Below are 18,060 nucleotides of genomic sequence, written 5' to 3'. Positions count from 1 at the left end.
GCCTCTTCTAGGCACATGCTCTATCACTGAACTACATCCCAGGCATATGCTCTATCACTGAACTACATCCCTGGCCCTTGGTCTTTTGTGTAATCCTAGCTAGCCTTGAATTTGATCCTATTGTCTCTGCCTACCTAGTACTGGGATGATAGGCAAGTGTCACCATACCAATGCCTGAGCCCTTGATTTCTTTTTTGCATGTTCTGTTTGAGATCTGTAATGTGCTTTTGTGACTATGAGCACATAGATGTCTAAGGTGTGCATATATTTATAATAATTTAGAATCACGCAAAACACACCACATCATTTTTCCCTAAGGTTTAATTGTAATGAATACATTTCCAATGATGAACGTACTATCAATCCACGTCTTTGCTTATTTGCAATGGACAAACTTATGTATCATAACTCTTAGGTGAATAACTTTTGTCACTGTGATATTTTCGCTCTTCCTTTGTTTTTCTCTCTTCCTTCATTTTTCCCCCTCCTTGAATCATTTTTCTTCAATAGTTAAGTCACTGCTGTTTTGGCTAAAGAGCAATCCTAGAACAGTAATGTTTCAACTTGCAAGGAAGAACGCCCTTGTTGAGCTGATAGAATTCTACCAGCTGGATGAGATCCGTGAACCTGGTGTGGCCATCATCAAGCGTGTGGAACAGGGCACCGTCATCCTCCACCTGTGGGAGGAAAGGCGACAGGCACAAGGCTTTTAAAGAGCAAATCACCTAAAAAGCCAACGGGATTCAACTGTAGAATATACTGTGTGTTTCGTAAAACTAAGGACGAGGACAAGAATATCATGCTATGTCTACTTCTTTTTGTCAGGTAACTTGCCTCTTAAAGCCAGTCTCGTGTGTTTTGGGTTAAGCCGTGCAGCTCTGTTTTCTCTATTGTGAGTTCTCTCAGGGTTCTGCTCCATTCCCATGGGTCAAATATTTTGAATCAATGAACACCGAGAAATCGGTACTATTTCGTGTAAAAGTTCACTGAAGATCCCAGTGCTCCCACTTACAAAAATTAATTTCCCTTCCTAAAAGCTATTTAGTGCCTCACTTATACTATTACAGATGAACATTCACATAATTTGTATCAGAAAATTAATTCTGAAGAAATCATATTTTATGCTAATGCAATGTCAGCTGTCTTTTTTTTTATTTTGGTAGGGAAGTTTTCTGGTATTAAACAATTCATACTTGTTTGGGATATGGACCACATAATCACAAAAAGGGGGAAATAGTGTGTATAGAGTTTGGATAATTGCAAAAGGAAGCAATTCAAAGGGAGCACTAGAAACTTAGCAATCTTGCATAACAACTTCCTGCACATAGACTGTGGGTTTATGTTTTCTGTGCTACCTGGTTCCAATATGCACATCACATACAAGATGGACATACGGGGATTGCCCACAGAAACCTCAGAAATCCCAAAACAAGGTGTGCCACAGAAATTTCTTCCATGTTCTAAGAATGCCTGCCAGTTCCAGAGTACTTAAATTCTATCCACAATGACTGAAAACAGCCCAGTCCAAAACAGAAACAACAACAAATGAATGCTTCTGAGAGAAGAGGAGAAAGGGCTTTATACTAACATTAAAAAAACTGGTTTAGTAGAATTCTGGAGAAAGATTCTTCAGTGCCCTTTGAACAATAGGTGGCATGGGTCTAAACAATATTGCTAAATCATATTTCATGGAAAAAGGAAAATTTAATTTTTACAATTCCTGTATTTCTTATATTAATTCAGGCTCATAAAACCATTTCTGCCAAACTTAACTCTAGTCAAAGCACAAACTCCCAAATTATATTGAATAAAAGGAACAAAAGAAAACCAAAGTTTCCAAAAGCTTATGCATTAAGATCATCTCTAATATACGAATGTGAAATCACAAATTACTTACTGGTATAATTTGAAAGTGCTTTACTTTTTGTCCATGACTCATTGACAGTACAAAAGTTTTTGGGTTACTCTGGCTATCCCGTACCAAGAAAACTCTGAAGAGAAAGAAAGAAGTTCCATATGTTTCTATGTTTATTCATGGAGTTCAGAGAAATACAGCATGGAACAAATCCAAGAAGTATACTCAGAAAAGTAGCCAAAGACTTCTACTGTTTACTCAATGGGAAAGATTATCCAACTTGGAAAATGGTGTTATTACATAATCTTAGGTTCTAAGACTATCATCACATAATGCAATTTTAGGAGACTCACTACGCAGCCCATTTGTCAGACTGTGTTCTCACAATAACCAAGATCATGTTATGAAGGCATCAATAACTACTTCTTCATTCATTTCCCAGGTATTTCCTTGTAGCTTTTTCAGAAAGAGGAATCCATTATTATATATTTATTTTAACTTTGGGGTATATGCTCTTAAAAACAATCTTAAAATTGTAATATTTTAAATGCTGCAGCAAAATATTTTAAGTAAAAGAAACATCCAAACAGTGTGCACTTTAACCTTGAAGAATGCAGCAGAAAAATCTCTCTAATGTCAGCCTAGAAAAACAAGCCATGGCCTAAGGAATACGGCTGCCAGGCTTGGATTCTTATTTACTGGCAGTGCAGGGTAAAAACAGTTTTGTATTAATTATTGGCGAACACACTGTGTAAATAGTCTCTACTGGTGACTCCAATACTAATCTTACTGTGCCTGAGCAAAGAGACAGCCAAACTTGAGGCACCACAAATGTCTGCTAAGCCTATTTATTTCATTTGTACTGTGTGAAATTCCTACATTACATCACTGAGAGATGGGACAAAGGGTGTTTTGGTGGTCAATTAAGCTGTGGTACTCATTCCCCATCCAAGTGGATCACCACTGCCACCTGGTGGAAAATTATTGCCATGACAACTTTCCAAAGAAATTTTGTTAAAAACCTACAGTAAGTCTTCTTTGGACAATAATTTCACTCTGCTTAAAAGTACTGAGCTCAGAATTAAAGAGCATGATAGCACTCCACAACAATGGCATATTTCTTTGTGATTTATCTTCTTCTTAGTCTCTTTAGATAATAACTTCACTACTTGTTTAAATATGTATACAGTACAAAGTCTTTTCTCGAGTCTGGTGAAATGCTGACCTGCTATTAATCATTCCAAATGTCAGTGTTAAATCATCTCTCAAAACCTTGCTATCTTCTTAATCTATCCTTTGAAGACAAAAGCTCCCATCATCTCATGCTTAAACTGTACTGGCCCCATTCCTTACCCAAACTTCAATATAGCTTCCCAACTCATTCTCCAAAGAAGCTGAAACACTGAGCCATTTCCATCTTCAGACTACACATCTGTCCTAATATATCTTAGTCTTCTGTGACCCGCAGCACCCCATTAAAAAAGACAAATATCATCACCAACTATTCTTTTTCATAGATCTGTATTCTTTTAAGCTATTAAAATTATAGAAAGGGAGACAGGGATATATAGAGACAGGGAAAAATGTTATCAGATATTCAAAATGTATGAGAAAATGCTTTTTAATTATTCTATTTTGCATCATACTCCTCCCAAAATTATGAGGAATAATGCCATAATATGGAGAATATTCTGGAATTGTATTAACTATATGTTCTAATCAACATGGTGATCTCCAAAACAGGCTTACCTTTTCCATCATACATGAATATCTGAGATGTTGGAATTGACACAGTATAATACTGATAGGTAAGAAATGAAGAATCCTATCCTGTTATATATTCCTTAATATAAACACAAGAAGCACACACCGGTATTGTGGGAGGAATACAATAATAACTACCTCTATACATCAAAGGCACTTCCATTTTATGCGAGGTCTAGAGGACAGACTTGGTTGTTGTTGCTTTCTTGTACCAGTATGGGGATATGAACTCAGGGCTTGGGTGCTGTCCCTTAGCTTTTTCACTCAAAGCTGGTGTTCTATCTCTTGAGCTTTATTCCTGTCTTTTGGCTGGTTCACTGTAGGTAAGAGTCTCTTAAGAGACTTTTCTCTTAATGCATGTTGAATAACTGTTTTAGGATAAATCCAATTATCTGCCAGCCAAAACCAAAAAGCATCAAACTTACCCATCCACAGGCCCTTGCTGAGTAATCAGTCTCTGAGCTTCATCCCTAGAGATTCTGTGGTGAAACCATGGCTGGGACCGATGGATCGCTGAAGACATGAAATGTAAGAGGAACAAAAGGGTTTGTTGGACATGAACTCTTCCTCCCAGTCTACCTTCCACCTATGCCACCACATCTCAGGGACATTCATCTACCTCTCAGTGACAACGACTGAGAACGAACATACCCAGGCTCGTGGCAGAGCTGTGTGAGGAGGCCGTGGGGCTGCCGTGATTGCCTAAGCGTAAGCATCCTTTCTTCTGAGCAAAGAAGGGGAAAACAAATCTCAACTTCTTGGGTGAAGCAAATGCAAATCATCAACAATTTAGAAGACTATGAAACTATCAGTACCCTCCACGCAAGTCCTTCCTCAACTGCCACAGAAAGGGCTTCAGTGGGATTTTCTATCACTCTGCTTTTCTGACCTGAGAAGTCCATGGCTACCAGGGAATTCTCTGATATGCTTCTCTGGAAAAAAAAAAAAAGACAAAACAGTTGAACCATGGAAATATGTTTGAATGGGATCTTTCCATGATTTTCCTGGCAATATACTAGTCCCAAAGAGTCTGTCAGAAGATTCAGAAGTTCAAATGCATATGTGGGATTAAACAGTCCTATAACATATTTTCATAGAATAAGTTAGTATTTATTAAGGTAAGTGATGTAAGTACTGCATAAAAAGATGAAAACTTTAAAACAAAGTGTATCTTTCTCCTGAAAGAGACCTCTTTTGTATTTTCTCTAGTAAGATGGCAAAACTGTAACTAACAAAATAAGCACCAAGAGATGAGTACCTGCAAGAGAAGAGGGACTGAGCCAAGAAGAGGGGTGGACAAACAAAGGCAGGAAATGGGGAGGTGGGAGGGGGGGAAATCCAGTTTTAAAAAGCATTGTACATACTACAAAATTAAGAAATGTAAGGGAAGGGGTGTGATGAAGGGAGCTGAGAATGTTGAAAGGTGTGTCGCTGATCAAGAGGCATTGTATTCATAACTTCTTTGTTAAATGGCAACTCCTTTGTACAATCATTTAAAGATAATAAACTGATACCAAAGCATAACTATTTCTGGTTAAAAACACTAGTCCTGAACTCCTCTCCCTACTAATATTTCAGATACCTTCATTGTCAATTAAATAGCTCATCCACTTACATATAAAACTATTTTACAAGATTCAAGATATATGCAAGCTGTAATTTACATTGGCACTCATTTCTTTAGAAAGTTTATTCAAAGTCTTATAATGAAGCACATTAAAATAAGTATTTTTAAGGTCAGCATATCAACTTTCATCTTATTTAGAAAATGAAATGGAATGGAATAATAATTTGGACAACTTTACAATATTATTATTTCTATTATTTAATAGGAGAACACAATCTCTTTTTTTTTTCCCCTGTGCCTGACTGGGTTTATGCTTAGGGCCTGAGCACTCTACCTTAGTTTTTTCTGCTCAAGTCTGGAACTCTATCACTTGAGCCACACCTCTACTTCCAGCTTCTTAGTGATTAACTGGAGATATGTATTTCACAGACATTTCAGCCCAGGTTGTGTTCAAACTATGACCCTCTCATCTCAGCCTCCTGAGTAGCTAGGTTTCCAAGTATTAGCCCGCTGGAACCTGGCACCTGTTCCCACCTTGTGCAGGGCTACACAGACAAATGGAAGGCTAGGTACTAAGCCTTCCTGACAAAGGGCGTGACATGAAACCAATGACACCTTCAAATAAATGATCGACTTTTGGCTAATGACTTATTTTCCCATTCATTGAGGTGAAAGTAAACTATCCAACATCTGGATATAGTTCTTATTTTTGTTTGATTGAGGCCTGCATGGTCTACAACCATCTTTTTTTTTAAATAAGATTTTTATTGTGAAAATACTGTACAGAGGGGTTACAGTTATATGAGCAAGGTAATGAGTATATTTCTCATCAAGCATTGTGGCCTCCTCCTTTGTTTTTCCCCTAACATTCCTTCCCTCCCACCTCCTCAATTACACCTCCTCCCCCCTCCCCTTCCCCCGCCCCCACCTAAACCTAAATTGTAATGTTCATTTTTCAACATAGTGTCTTGTACATGTCGTTGTTGCAATGGGTCCACTTGTATCCCTATTTAAACATTTTGTTTTTTTCCCTTCCCCTCCCCAAATTATACCAACATCAAATGCAGTGAAAACAGGGGTTATAGCATGGGGGAAAGACATACAAAGCAACAAAAAAAAATCACATGGTACCTTATAAATACATTAGAAACAACAGCAAGAAAGAAAAAACCACTTGTGTCCCTATCTTGGGGTTCACTTCACTTCACATCATCTTAGCTGACCTTTTCTGCCATCTTTTTAAAGCTATGCAGCCCTACAGGAAGTCATGAATTCTGTAAAAGAGCTGGCTGGCAGAACCTTGTGTCAATTGTCTTACTTGGCACTGGGCAAGTTCTGTAGTCAGGCAACTGGGAGGTGGAGGCAAGAGGTAGTGAATTCATAGTCAACCTAGAATATGTGGCTAGTCCTAGTCCTAGGCCAGTCTGAGTTAGACGGCCATACCTTGTCTCAGGTCACAAAAAGCCAAGAGCTAAGTAGGCAGTGGTGATTCACCTCTGTAATTCTAGCTACTTAGGAGGCTGAGATTGGAGGATGTGGATGAGACTCATTACCCCTTAAGCAGAGAGAACTAGAGGCATGGGTTAAGTGGTAGAGTATCCGCTTTGAGCAGAGAAGTCAAATGAGAGCACCAGCCCTGAGTTTAAGCCTCCACATCGGCAAAAAACAAAGAAATGAAAACAAAACAACAATTAAAAACAAGCTTTAGAGAAATTTCCTATCATCCCCAAGGCCCCAGGTTCCATCCCCAGCCCTACAAGAAGAAAAGAGAAAACCTTTCACTCATTTTGGACAATATGAAGAAACTTATAACTCTGCCAAAAAAGGAAAAAATGCTCAATAGTTGTTATTCATGAATTAATAAACAAAGGGCAATTATAATGGTAGTTATAATGGTAAAAGAATGAGCAAAGTTCCATTAGGAGACATTTGGGTTATACCACTGAATACTGACTACAACAAATCTTTATTATTCCATCAGAAAAAAAAAATGAATGATTCCTTTCCATTCCACATTTCACTTTATCAGCAGTTGCTATTGTTTCTTCCAGCTATGTAACAGTATCCCCAAAGCTTGTTATGGCTCATCTATAGTTATCTAGCTTTCTCCAGATCCAGCATGCAATCTCCCATTTGTTACAGGAGCCTTGGTAACAGAGAGCTCCTCTTTCCAGACAGATGCTGGCTCTGTAATCTCTACTGGTTGTCACAGCTTCTGTGCTCTTCTCACGCATGGTCTCCGTTGCTGGGATGTGGGCCATTCAGGTAGACCTGTGCTTCGCCAACCTCAATCAAAGCATCCTCCTGTCCAAACCTCAGAGTAGCCTTGGTCCTAACTCTAGCTTTATGCTTACAGTTTCTCTGGACTCACAGGCCAAGATGGCTTCTGCAGTCTCAAGTTCCTGATAACATGAGAATACTATTAAGGAAAGAAACATAAATACATTACCAGTTGTTCTTTTTTTAAAAAAAATTATTGACTACAGCAGGCCAGAACATAAAATGAGATCACACAGCATCCTACAACAACTCAGCTGGAGGGAGGGAGACTCTGAGTCACGTAGGAAGCTATTTCATTTGCTGCATTAACTACACCAAGGGAACACACGGAAATACAGCAAATATTTTCCACTGAATGGCATGTGGGGGATAAAAAATTCATAGCATACCTTCAGTGGACAAAGAAACGGACAAGGTCATTCCAGCTTGATTTTTTTTTCACGCAGGAATGTAATTTTGGTAACATTAAGAATTATTGAAATGATCCTGTGAATTAGTTGTATTTGTCAAATATCCCCCTCACTACCTTTTTAGTTCTTTCTTTCTAAGGGATGAAAAGGACAGACCTTAAGAAAATTTTCCACAGTCATAGAAACACAGATTCCTTTTCAAGAAAGAACAGGTCACGAATTCTGAAATCAGATCCACCCACTGGAGCAGAGTCATGTATGCAAAATGCTACTCCACCTAGATGCAGTTGAAGCCTCTAAGGCAACCTAGAAGCTCTGCCATTCGCAAGAGGCACAGCAGTTCCTTAGCTATTGTACTCTTCATAGCTTCATAAAATGGATCCTAGATATCCATTTTATCTTTACCTTACATTTGTGTGACTGGACCAGTCATACAAATAGTCTGTGATAAAAGCGGTACTGACTAGCTCTGTCTTATCCATGGTTTTTCCATGAAGCACAGTGAAAGGAACATGGAAGAAATGGCAGTGGCTTAGACGATTCAGCCTAGTTTTGACTCTGAGGTTTTTGATCCATTTGAAGTTGATTCTGGTGCAGGGTGATATGTAAGGATCTAGCTTTAGTTTTCTACAAGTGATTAACCAATTTTGCCAGCACCATTTACTGAAGAGGCTGTCTTTCTTCCATTCTATTTTTTTAGCTCCCTTATCAAAGATTAGATGGCTATAGGTCTTTAGGTTCATTTCTGGGTTTTCAATTCTATTCCATTGGTCCTGAGGTCTGTTCTTGTGCCAGTACCAAGCTGTTTTGATTACTATGGCTTCGTAGTAGAGTTTGAAATTTGGTATTCATATTCCTCCAGCACTGTTCTTTCTGTTAAGGATTGTTTTTGCTATTCGGGGTCTTTTATTGTTCCATATGAATTTTTGGATTGCCTCTTCTATTTCATTGAAGAATGAGGTTGGAATATTGTTAGGTATCACATTGAATTTGTAGATAGCCTTGGGAAGTATTGCCATTTTCATGATGTTGATCTTTCCAATCCAGGAGCATGGGAGTTTTTGCCACTTTCTAAGTTCTGTTTTGATTTCCTTTTTCAGATTTTTAAAGTTTTCATGATAGAGGTCCTTCACTTCTGAAAACATTACAGGATAGAATAGGAGAAACCCTAGGTCTCCTTGGCACAGGCTGAAATTTTCTTAATAGAGACCCAGAAACACAACTCAAAGAAAGGTTGGACAAATGAGATTGCATGAAATTGCACCGTTTCTGCATTGCAAAGAACATAGCGAGCAAGATCAATAGAAAGCCCATGGATTGGGAGAAGATCTTCACTAGCCATACAATGGACAAGGGTCTCATATCTAAAATATACCTGGAACTCAAAAAATTAAATCTCCCAAAAACAAATCTTCAAAGAAACAACTGCCAATAAATAAGCGGGCTAAAGACTTAAAGAGAAACTTCTCTGAAGAGGAAAGAAGGATGGCCAATAGACACATGAAGAAATGCTCAACTTCTCTAGCCATAAAAGAAATGCAAATCAAAAACAACATTGAGATTCCACCTCACTCCAGTTAGAATGGCTATAATCAAGAACTCTAATAACAACAGATGCTGGAGGGGATGTGGACAGAAGGGAACCTTACTGCATTGTTGGTGGGAATGTAAACTTGTTCAACCACTTTGGAAAGCAGTATGGAGATTCCTCAAGGGATTCCACAAAGAGCTCCCCTATGACCCAACAATCGCACTTTTGGGCATTTACCCAAATCATCACAAACAAGACCATACTAAAGCTACCAGCACAACTATGTTTATTGCAGCATTATTTACCATAGCTAAGATATGGAAGCAACCCAGATGCCCCTCAGTAGATGAATGGATCAAGAAAATGTGGGATATATACACAATGGAATTCTATGCCTCCACCAGAAAGAATGACATTGCCCCATTTCTTAGGAAATGGAAAGGCTTGGAAAAAATTATATTAAGTAAAGTAAGCCAGGCCCAAAGAAAAATAGATCCCATGGTTTCCCTTATTTGCAATAACTAGTATATATGTCTGAGTCAAGCAGAAAAGGTCAGATAAATTGATGTTAGGGGAGTGAACCCCAAGATAAGTATTCAATTTTTTTTTCTTTAATGCAATTGTTTCTAACATATTTATAAGATGATTTCTATGTTGCTTTGTATGTCCCTCCCCCACAGTATAACCCCTGCTTTCACTGTATTTGATGTTGGTATAATTTGTGGAGGGGAAGGGCAAAAACAAATCGTTTAGCTAGGGATAGGTGGACCCATTGCAGCAATGAGATGTATAAGTCATTATGTCAAAAAATGAACTTTACAACTTTGGTGGGGGGGGGAGGATCAGGTGGGAGGTGGGGGGATATGGGAAGGGATCAGAAGGGGAAACAAAGAGGAGGCAACAATGCTTGATAAGAAATGTACTCGTTATCTTGCCCATGTAATTGTAACTCCTCTGTATGGTATTCTATTCTCCCAATTAAAAAAAAAGAAGATCCAGCCTAGTGTCAAAAGAAAGGAATTTAAATTAAAAAAAAAAAAAGAGTAGATTTTTCTCAAGTTCCTCCCTCTATCCAGGATCACATCAACAGAGAATAGAATCCTCTGGCTAAATCACTTCTTTACCCTCCCCCTAAAAAGTGTAAAATGCCTGAGGGTGCTTCTCATTTTGGGGGTGCACCATGTCACTGTGATATGGGATAATAACATGGTTGTTATGTAGGAAAACTCCTTTCCTTTCACAAATGTATGCAGTTTAGAAGAGAGTATCATTCCTTGGATATATGACTACAGTGTCTCTCCTTTTCTTGTGACTCCCTGGACACAGATCCTGCATGAAAAACAGGAGCAGCAGAAGTAGGTGAGAGATGCTAGCACCTCCTCAGTCCTCAACTTTTCCATCAAAACCCAGAAGAGCGGGGTCCTCTACAGATACCAAAGTAAACAGATGGGTCAAAGCATTCATGTTCCCTCCATGAAAATGAAAACAAGTACACACACACACACACACACACACACACACACACTCACACACACACACTCACACACACACATACACACACACTCTTACACTCTCTCTCTCTCTCTCACACACACACACACACACACACACACACATAGGCAAGTGCTTCTGTGTCCAATTGTAATTCTCAAACCACACACATTCTCATTACAAAATTACCAAACTTCCTCCTCCCGCCCGATTTCTACTGGGACTCACTAGAGAGTGTGTCACCCTCCATAATATGTTGACTGAGTCAAACCACACCGATCAAACTCTCGGACATGTGTTCATTGCCAACAGGTCCACATTCAGTGAAGAAGGAAAGAATCTTATCATATTTTTCATTCAATGACAAGGAAGCAAATGGAAAGTACTTGGTTCATATTAATTGAAAGAACTAAACAATAATTGTCTCCAAATTCTTTCTGCTATTAAAAGGATCATCTTAATCACTTTAGACTCTAAAGGAAATTTGGAGGGATTTAAGAAGGATTAAGATAATAAAATTCAATATTCTTTTTATATACATATGGATTGAAAGATAAGTGAAAGCTGACAAACTAGTAAAATGTCTACCTTAAAGTTATTATTTAACAAAACTTCATGGGTTTCCTTAGTTTCTTATCTTAAGGCTTTGAAATCTTGTGCTACAATGATGCAAAATTATTCTTTGATAAAGGGACATGATGACAAAAATTGAAGTTTTCCTTCCACATCTTCTATCAGGCTTCCTAATCAATGTTATTTCATGCCTCATTTCTAGAATGAAGCACTTCATCTGCAGCGTTATATAGGGGACAAATGTGTCTTCATTGGTCACAGCCATGAAGAGCTGATTTTCAACCGATGTAGAAAATGCTGGTTTCAAAAACGCACCTGAACTGATTTGTAATACAGGCACAGATACCTTAATTTCTAACATACTCAGTATTAAAAAGCCACAAAAATCACAGAACATAAACTTTAAGTTCAAAAATAAATTTCTTGTGTTAAGACACAGGAATTTAAAATTAGGTCCTAAAGATGGTAAAAGATGTATATACGTGAGTCTGTAAAACAATACCCGAATTACACTGAGTAGAATCTGTGAAGCAGTGTTGTCATTAAAATAATGCACGACTTATATTTTGGCTTGTAGTTTTAGAGTTTCCTGGAAAGCAGTCTCTTTTTAGGGACCTAGAACTTTAAAAAAGAATCATTGTTAGAAAACCAGAATACAAATGAGCTCCTGTGAGAATACTGCAGCTTCTGAAATTCTAAGCCATTTGCATGTTTATAGTAGTTTTCAACACTAAAATAAACCTGCAACCAAGACCAACAGTTAAGAAAACACAACCTGTAATGTCATAAAAAAGATTCTACACATGTATCTTATTCAGATCTAATCTTCAGATCTTCAGTGTCATAATGGCCCACCATATCATACAAAGATTTTGTATACTTTATCTCCTTTCTTTTTACCATCTCTAAGTAATTAAAAATGGCATCTAATGAACACCATGAATCTCAATTAAATACTTTCAACACATTACAGTGATTTTTGTCACCTAGGCTGCTCCTATGTAAAATCCAAGAGAAAATTCAATAGCACATCGTATCAAAATCATACCACAGTCACTTTACTTTACCAAAAGGATATAATGTAAATGTACTACAGCATGCATTTGTAGTACAATCTATGTTAAACTAATTGATGCGAATATAAAATCCAAATCCAAACAGGAGTTCCTTACCATAGGTGAGATACTCTGAGGAGTGCATCCACTTCTACCTTGGTATGGGTGCATGTAATTCTGGTACAGCTGCATGCCATACTGCAGAATAAATCAACAAAAACACATTCTCAAGACATGTATTACACCAATAATTTATGATAAAGTCAACATTATCATAAATTATACATTATTGATATAAAAAGTTTAGACCACTGCCTTAAAACAAATATAGTAAGCAATCACAACTTTTAAATGATAAAACATCTAGTGCTCTGCAACAGTACATTTTAAAAGACAATTTTATGGCCAGGGCTGTTGGCTCATATCTGTCATCCTACTTGGGAGTTAGTGATCAGGAGGATAGTGGTTAGAGGACATCCCAGGCAGAAAGTTCAGGAGACTTCATCTCAACTAATAGCTGGGCACATGGCACAGGATTGTCGTCCTAACTAATATGGGAAGCTGAGACTAGGAGGACACCAGTTACAGGCCCATTCAGGCAAAAGAACTGACAAAACCTCATCTCAGCAGAAAAAGCTGTGTGGGGTAGCAAATGCCCGTTCTCCCAGTGATGGCAGGAAGTATACATAGAAAGGTCATGGTCCAGGCTGATGCCAGGCAAAAAGCAAGCCCTGTCTCAAAGGATAATCAGGTAGTAAGTGTTAGAGGCATGGCTCAAGCAATAAGGTGCTTCTATCACAAGCAAGAAACTCAAAGTTCAAATCCCCATCACACACACACACACACACACACACACACACACACACACACACACACGTTATTCTCCCAGACCCCAACTTGAGGTTCAGCAACCAAGTATGTAGTATAAAGCTCCAGTACTGACATTTCCATTCACTGTGCTTGCCCAGCAAACATGTCCTACAACTATTTCAGAGGGGTGCCCTGTCTTGTGATGAGAAGATGGGAAATGGGCATCATGCTTTACCCCCAAAGCATATGAAAACCTCACACACATCCTAAGCAGTGCTGGGTAAAAGTTTCTGTTACTCTGAGGACTGACAGAATCACTTTGTCCCCTTGGTAAATCTGGAAATGTGGTGGGTGGAGAGGCACAGTAGCACCTTTGTGTAAATATTCTTCCAGCATTGGTATTTGGCTTCAAAATGAAGGAAACTTCAAAAACAGTAGACAGGGTGGTTTGAAAGAGTGTGGGAGAGCACTAGCAAAGCAGAGGAGAATGCAGTGTCTTCAGAAAGCTGGAAGGCATCAGTAAAAGACAGAATTGAAATACAATTGTGTTATTTATTTATACTGCACTGGATGTGTTCCCTTTCAGACCTAGAAGCTACTCTCTTTGATTTCTGTCACTTTGCTAAAATAAGAAATCAAAGGGACAGACAGATATTTTTATTTCTGCTTTTTTCTTTTTCTTTCTTTCTTTCTTTTTTTTCCTTTCTTCCTTTCTTTCTTTTTTTTTCTTTTTCTTTTTTTTGCTATACATTCTCTACAGTTTTTTTTCCCCGTTTTATGCAGCCACATTGAACTTACAAGTTAGGCCCTCATAGCTGGTGTTTAATCCCCTGCCTCCCATTTCCTCCTGCTGTAGCTTTGGGCATGACCATCCCTGGCCATGATGACCATCATTGGCCATCCTCACCACCATCATCACATGGCCCTAGCAGCAGGGGCTGCTCAGGGAGCAGCAAGCAAAGCTGGCCACAATGGGCAGGACGGTGCAGGCAAGCATAGGGAAAAAGGACAATAGCTTTGGCAAATACGTTCCCATCACTCCACCATGTTGGATCTGATCATCTCTTGTCTGTCCCATCTGGAAGAGCATAGCCACTCTAACATTTATCTGCAGGAACTGTTGGAGTTCAACCATAGGAATGCCTTGAAATGGAGGGGTGGCTGTGGGAAGCTGCATAAGTACCTCTGGCAACCAACCTTCCTTTCTTCCTTCCTTTCTTCCTTCCTTCCTTCCTTCCTTCCTTCCTTCCTTCCTTCCTTCCTTCCTTCCTTCCATCCTTCCTTCCTTCCTTCTGTCCTTCCTTCCTTCCTTCTTCCTTCCTTCTCTCCTTCCTTTCTTTTCTTTCTTTCTTCTGTACTAGATGTTGAACTCAGAACATGGGTGCTTTTCCTTGTCATTTTTAGCTCAAGGCTGTCTACTAATTGAGCCATAGCTCCACTTCTGGCATTTTTAGTGGTATATTGGAGATAGGAGTTCCATGGACTTTCCTGCCCCAGCTGGTGTTGAACCTCAATCCTCAGCTCTCAGCCTCCTGAGTAGTTAGGATTACAGGCATGAGTTCACCAGGCCTGAGCTCTGAAAGCATCAAGCAGGCTCCTACTCTGCCCCCTAAGACCATGATGAGCCAATTATCTTCTTAAAGCCTGGCTTTCACATGGCCTTGTTGATTGGCCTGTGTCATCACCTTGCTGCCTCGGTCAGCGTCCACGGCCCTGTGTCCTCAACTAATGCCAAGCGTGGGCTTGACACCAACTAGTCAGCCTGCACACCTGTGCCCAGGCCTCAGATAGTCACAACAAATAGGCTCTCCACATTAAAAAATAAATAAAGGTCTTATAAAAAGACATCGAATCAACACCATAAAACAAAATCCTATCAGCAGGATGAATTCAACTTAAACATTCCAACTGAGATGTTTCTCTATTTTCTTAAAAGTAATACCAACAAAGTGGATATATTTGGAAATTAGGCAAAAAATCTTGGGGGAAGGGGAGACTAGAGGAGTCATTTTTTAAAAGATTTTGCTTTTCACATGAATATCAAACTACATTCCTTTAAATTCTCTGAACTGACTTCCTTATCCAATTATTTCCCGACTTCTAAAAGTGATGTTTTCTTTTTAAAAATCTAGGTTTGATTGACATTAATAAAACCTAAAAATTTTTACTTTAAACCAACCTTAAACCTTTAATAACTTGAACAAAAAAACATGACAGAGGAGCTGGATCCCTAGACAAGTTCATTTTGGAGACTAGATAATAACTTCAAACCAACACTTCTACAAGAAACAAGCTGTTTGGCCACCTTTTATTTATCTGCATTGAAAAGCTGCCTACATACTAATAAGGCTGTTTTCTTCAAAGATGTATTGTCTCTGATGCCTGTAGCATTAGGCAGTTTCCTCAGTGCTGCTGGGGGGCTTTAGTGGGCATTTAACTCTGGCTGAGGAGAAGGGTATGGGTCATCTTAACATTTCCCTGTCCAATGGAGGGGCATGTACGAGACCAAAAATCTGCTATAGAGGCTGGCAGAGTTCTAACTGGAGGATAGGAGCAGGCATGACACTTAACTAGGACACTGTGCAGACACAAAGCCCCTGTTCACTAAGTCTCAGATGTTCTGTAATTCTACACATAAGCACGATTGCTCCAGAAGAAAAAAAAATTGTTTCTTATCTGGTCTTTATGAAGAGTTTACATATGTATATACGTGGAAAATGAAGAATTAAACAAGAGACTACTTTCTTAGTGGGATGCTACTTCAATATCTAATAATAGGACATTAGGAAAACAAAAGGGAAGTTCTGGTCCAGCAAACACAGCACAAAAAGTCTCCCTGTTCCTCCCCAGAAAGAACAATAATAAGTGCTGGAAATAACATGCTAGGCAGCCCAGGGAGATCAACAAAGGGATGGCAGGAGTATTTCTAAACCCAGGTGAGTCCGCCTTACCAGCAGGGAATGCATGCAAGAGCCCCACTAACAAACTGCAGGCCTGGCTTCCATGTTGGGGAAATGTATTCCAATTATATGTACTGGTATGATAAATATGTGTACCTATATGCATATGTAGATGTACACAGAGTATACCTCAAAAGTGGGAAATGACAAAATGTATAAATGAATACATACAAAATAATTGAAGTAAAAACAAAGGATTCAGTGGCAGGATACCTGCCTCACATGGACTAGCCCAGGTTCAATTGCAAACACTAAAAAAATTTAACGCATGTAGCTGGTGGCTCATGCCTGTAATCCTACCTAGGAGGCTGAGATCTGAGGATCACGGTTCAAAGCCAGCCCAGGCAGGAAAGTCTGTGAGACCACCTCCAATTAACCACTAGAAACTGGAAGTGGTACTGTGGCTCAAGCGGTGGAGCGCTCGCCTTGAGCTGAACAACTGAGGGATAGCGTCCAAGCCCAGAGTTCAATCCCCATGACGGACAAACACACACACACACACGCAAGAGGTCTTTCCTTGTTGCTGTTGTTTTAAATGTATAAGTGATGTTTTTTTGTTTCCTTTGTATGTTCTCTACCCTGCTGTCACTGTACTTGAATTTGGTAACCTGCATCTTGTGTCTAATTTGGGCAGGGGAAGTAGAAAACAAAATGCTGAAACAAGGACACAGGTTGACCCATTGCAACAATCATACCCACAAAACAGAATCCAACTTTACAACTTTGGGCAGGGTGGGGTGAGGGGGAGTGAGGGAGGTGGGGGAGGGAAGGGATAGTGGGAGAACAAGAGGGAAGGGCTAACAATGCTCAACAAGCTATGTGACCATTGCTTTATTCATGTAACTGTAACCCTTCTTTCTGTACAGCATCTTTACAATGAATAAAATTTTTTAAAAGATAAAAAGTATAAATGATATGGAAACACCATGCCATCATTTTATTTATTTATTAGTTTTTTATGTTTTTTATTCTAAAATACTGTACAGAGAGGTTACAGTTACATGAGTAAGGTAAGGCGTACATTTCATATCCAGCATTGTTACCTCCTCCTTTGTTTTTCCCCTACACCATCTCTTCCCTCACCACCTCCCCAATTCCCACCTTCCCCTCCAAGTTGTACAGTTAGTTTTCTACCGAGTGTCTTGTACATCTCATTGTTACCATGGGTCAACGTGGATCCTTGTTTCAGCATTTTGTTATTTCCCTTCCCTTCCCCAAGTTAGAAAAATGTATATACAAGATGCAGGGCACCGACATCAAATACAGTGAAAACAAGGGTTATGCCATGTGGGAAGAACATACAAGAGAAACAAAAAAATCACATGGTACATTTTTGATACATTAAAAACAATAGCAAGAAAGGAAAAACAAATTGTGTCCCTATCTTGGGATTCATTTCACTTAACACCATCTTATATGGTCATATGTACCTAGCTTTTAACCTTTTCTGCTTGTCCTTGCCTTATACTAGTTATTGCAAATAAGAAAAACCATGGGACATATGTTTCTTTGGGCCTGACTTACTTCACCTAATAAAATTTTTTCCAAGTCTTTCCATTTCCTAACAAATAGAGCGATGTCATTCTTTCTCATGGAGGCATAGAATTCCATTGTGTGTGTGAGTGTGTGTGTGTGTGTGTGTGTGTGTGTGTGTGTATAATCTACTGAGGGGTATCTGTGTTGGTTCCATATCTTAGCTACAGTGAATAATGATGCCATAAACACAGTTTTGCTGGTAGCTTTAGTATAGCCTTGTTTGTGATC

General features: G+C 39.0%; 1 protein-coding gene across 4 annotated transcripts in view; it reads right to left on the bottom strand.

The window, feature by feature from the left end:
* Window positions 1-483: 483 nt before the first annotated feature.
* Grb14 (growth factor receptor bound protein 14) overlaps window positions 484-18,060 on the bottom strand; it is a 135,160-nt gene continuing 117,583 nt past the window's right edge. For all 4 annotated transcript variants that reach the window (XM_042694212.1, XM_042694211.1, XM_042694210.1 and 1 more), the window contains 6 exons: window positions 12,644-12,724; window positions 4,435-4,551; window positions 4,271-4,343; window positions 4,045-4,132; window positions 1,898-1,991; window positions 484-677 (listed from right to left, as the gene is read on the bottom strand). In XM_042694212.1, coding sequence (XP_042550146.1) covers window positions 531-677; window positions 1,898-1,991; window positions 4,045-4,132; window positions 4,271-4,343; window positions 4,435-4,551; window positions 12,644-12,724 — 600 coding nt within the window. In that variant the 3' untranslated portion in view covers window positions 484-530. The remainder of the gene's footprint in view (window positions 678-1,897; window positions 1,992-4,044; window positions 4,133-4,270; window positions 4,344-4,434; window positions 4,552-12,643; window positions 12,725-18,060) is intronic.

Source organism: Dipodomys spectabilis, unplaced genomic scaffold (assembly GCF_019054845.1).
Source record: "Dipodomys spectabilis isolate Male_0828 unplaced genomic scaffold, ASM1905484v1 ptg000174l, whole genome shotgun sequence".
NCBI classification, from domain to species: domain Eukaryota; kingdom Metazoa; phylum Chordata; class Mammalia; order Rodentia; family Heteromyidae; genus Dipodomys; species Dipodomys spectabilis.
Note: the sequence above shows the minus strand (reverse complement) of the source record. Positions and strands in the feature narration are given on the sequence as shown.